The sequence below is a fragment of the Microtus ochrogaster genome, chromosome 5, assembly GCF_000317375.1.
Source record: "Microtus ochrogaster isolate Prairie Vole_2 chromosome 5, MicOch1.0, whole genome shotgun sequence".
NCBI lineage: Eukaryota > Metazoa > Chordata > Mammalia > Rodentia > Cricetidae > Microtus > Microtus ochrogaster.
Genome location: NC_022012.1, coordinates 16274247 through 16277991, shown reverse-complemented (window position 1 = coordinate 16277991; position 3745 = coordinate 16274247). Strand labels below are relative to the sequence as shown.

Here is a 3745-nt window from a genome sequence, read left to right as displayed (position 1 = left end):
GCCCTGTGTACTGGTGTGAGGTCTGTAGGCGTATCTATTTAATTTTTTAAATTACACATTTATTCAGGGAAGATTAGTGTATCCCATGACTTGTGTGGAGGTCAGAAGATGCTGCAGGAACTGATTCTCTTCTACCGTGTGGGTCACAGGATTGAACTCAGGTCATTGAGCTTGGTGTCAAGTTCCTTTACTAGCTCTGAGCCATCTCTCTGGTCCCAGCGTATGTATGTGTGGAAGAATGAGGGAGGCTATCTAGGCAACAACCAGGTGGCTCTGAGACCCAGATGACATCACAGCCATTTATTGTGCTCCAGTGAAATAGAAAAGGAAAGTGCTCGAGTTACAAACGCCGCTGTCACATCCACAAACGCCAGTCACCGCAAAACCAAACTGTGTGTGTCCGCTGCATTTCGGGCATGCATTCTGCTCCCACTGCGGGAATGGGGCAGGGGTCAGGCCAAGCCTGGGTTCTGGGAGCTTTGCTTGGAGGGTTTCTGGTTCTGGGAGGTACTCGCTTGTGAGGGAGTAAAAGGGGGCAGCGTCCTTTGGGTGCTGTCGGGGACACCCAATTCTGTGTTGGGCCCTTCAAGAGCTACAGGGATGAGGGGCCCCCTTCTTCCCGCCGCCCCCGTGGGCCTGATCTCCCCAAACTGTAACCCTATAGACAGATGCCAGGGGGCTGGGGGACGCCATGCAGGAGATGGGGTTGGCTGGGCCAGCTGGGTCCAGCCAAGAGCAGCAGCCAGCCCCCTGGGGGCCCCTAGGCAGAATTATAGTAGTTGTGTGGGTGGTGATTGTGGGTGGGCTCTCCCAGCTCTGGGTATTCCGGAGTCAGGCAGTATTTGGGATCATACACCTGACGGGGCAGCCCATACACTGTCATACCCCTCTGTGAGGCCCCCTTGTTGCTGCCCATCTGCAGGCTGACGTTGAGCGTGTCACAGTGTTCCATGCCCAGTCCTGGCTCAAAGATCTGCCGCTTGGTGCCCGGTGCAGTCATGCCAGCCTAAGGAGGGAACAGTGGTCAAACCACAGAGATAGCAGCCCCACTCACCAGCCCTATCTCACCAGGTGTCCCACCGACCACACAAACCTGGCTGGCGCCCTTGTTGGTGCCCATTTGCAGGCTGATGGTGGCCTGGTCCAGGGGCTGATCTGTCCCCAGTTTGGGGTCGTAGAGGTGACGCCGAGTACCATAGGCTGTCATGCCCTGCTGACTGGCAAACTTGTTGGTACCCATCTAGGAAAGAGATTAATGAAGCAGTAAGAAATGCAGAACATCCCTGTGACCCACAAGAGAAGGTTGCATCAGAGCAGGAGGCCAGAAACACTCAGAGTGGGGATGTTGTATGACCAGACTCTTAGGGTCAGCTACAGTCATGTGTGGTGGCCAGGGTCTGAGAGTCAGCTCAGTGGGTAAAGGGTCCTGCCTCTGGGTCTGATAACCTGGGTTGATTCATGGGACCCACGTAGTGAAAGGAAAGAGCCTGAGAAGACAGAGGCAGGAAGATGTCAGTTTGAAGCCAGCCTAGTCTACATAGTGGTCAGCCACAGACACAGTGAGATCTTGTCTCAAACAATAAAAGCAAAGAGAAAGGGGATAGATTGAAGTCGGGCTGCTAGTGCAGGTCCATACTGTGGTCCCAGCCACTCAACTGGGGCTAAGGAAGGAGGATGGGAAATTACAGGCCTGCCTGAGCGTAAACTGGCCACCAACTTAGAAAGACTCTGTCTTGATAAAAAACTCCTTGGAAGGTGGAGGCAGGAGGCGCAGAAGAGACTCTCAAGGCTAGCTTTGGTTGATTAGTGACTCCAGGGCTAACCTGGGCTATAGGAGACTCTGTCTCAAGTAAGTGCTTGACTTCCAAGCACAAGGATCTGAGTTCAGTGCCCAGCACCACCTATAGAAGCTAGGCATGGGGGCATGTGCTCGTAATCCACTGAGGAGGCAGAGACAGCTCAGTCTAGCCACATCGGAGAGCGTGGAGGTTGGGACTGGAAAAGCCATCAAGTGCTGGAACGTAATGAGAAATTCTGTGAGGACTTGGAAGATCGACTGCTGGAAGAGACACAGCAGAGGCCCGGCTTGTGAGGGTGAAAGTTGCCATTTATATGATTTTTGAATTAATCTGGGGCTGGAGCTGGAGAAATGGCTCAGTGGTAAAGAGCACTGGCTACTCCTCCAGGGAACCTGGGTTCAATTCCCAGCACCCACATGGCAGCTCACAACTGTCCAGAGGGATCTGACACGCTCACACCAATGCATATAAAATAAAGTGAAATAAATTATTTAATTTAAAAAATCTGGTGCTGGAGAAATGGCTCAGCAGTGTTGACAGAGATTTCTGTCTACGGTGGGACCTGGTGGGACAGAAATATCAGTCAGCACAGCAGTTAGAAGCAATGTCTGCCCTTCCAGAGGACACAGGTTCTATTCCTAGCACCCACATGATTCAAAGCCATCTGTAACTACATTTTCAAGGGCTCTAGTGCCCTCTTCTGGCCTTCACTGGTACCAGGCACATACATGGTGCACATACATACAGACAAAACACCCATACACATAAAATAATAACTATGAACCTGTGGTGTCTGGTCAGCTGGGGCTTAAGAAGCGCTGGAGAGATGGCATGGTTGTTAACTACACTTAGTATTCCTGCAGCCTACCCACCCAGAAAGTAGCTAACAAACATGCAGTGCCCTCTTATCTATACATACATGCTGATAAAACACTCGTGCACATAGATACTCAAAAGAAGAAGAGGAAACCAGCACCACTGAAGTGAAACCTTGGCTTTACTGGGACAGTTGATCAATTGATGCTGGTTTGCAGATGCTGAGGAATATACCAGCATCACTGAGGTGGAAGCTGTGGTCCAGAAGGGCCAAGGCTGCATCTTAAGCTTGCAGCTGAACTTGACAGTATATACAAGTTGACAGTGACTGTTTTTTGTATCATTAAAGCTGCAAGAACAAAGGGGTCATGGAGAGCAACTGAGACTTTAGCACTGAGAGCCCAGGAGAGGCCATCGGTGACGATACAGCCTCCGCTGCAATGAAAACCCCAGGTCTGAAGGGGGGTCATGGACAGACACTGAGGATTTGTACCATGAGTTAGGGTCAGAGTCCCAGAAGAGGAGTCAGCAGCCATTGGTGAAGAGCACCTCGGTTGCTATGGTGACCTCTAGTATATTGGAGATGCCACAACTGTGTGACAGCCAGTAAGGACAGCAGGTGTGGTGTGGTGCCTCCCTCCACCTGAGACAAGTTTATATTGCTGGTGGCAGAGACAGGCAGTAGTAGGGAGCCCAAAAGATCTTGAGTCCCAAAAGTCAGACACTGAGCTACAAGATTTGGAGCTACACTGATGGACTTTAATTTTGAGGAAGTGTAATTGTTTTATGCCTCTGTTCTGTCCTTTTGGAGTAAGAAAATATTTACTTTGTAAAAGAAAAAAATGTTTACAGAAGCCCACATTAAGAGACTTGGATATTTTAAAGAAACTTTGAACTTTTGAAGTGTTGAATTTTTTTCAGGACTATGAGACATTTAAAGTTACAGTTTTATATTGTGATATTAACATGAGACCTTGGGAATAGGCAAGGTCAGGTGCATTCAGGGTGGTATGGCAGTAAGGAGGGCTTTGGGAATAAACAAGAGAGAGAGGGTGGTTTAATAGTGATGTGTGTGTGTTCGAGTTATAAGATCAGCAGTACTGGTTAGTTTAATAACGATGTGTGTGTGT

At 49.6% G+C, this 3745-nt stretch overlaps 1 protein-coding gene across 1 annotated transcript in view; it reads right to left on the bottom strand.

The window, feature by feature from the left end:
• Window positions 1–293: 293 nt before the first annotated feature.
• Cnn1 (calponin 1) overlaps window positions 294–3745 on the bottom strand; it is a 9806-nt gene continuing 6354 nt past the window's right edge. The window contains exons 6-7 of the mRNA XM_005346945.2: window positions 1094–1240; window positions 294–1006 (exon numbers count right to left, since the gene is read on the bottom strand). Coding sequence (XP_005347002.1) covers window positions 761–1006; window positions 1094–1240 — 393 coding nt within the window. The 3' untranslated portion in view covers window positions 294–760. The remainder of the gene's footprint in view (window positions 1007–1093; window positions 1241–3745) is intronic.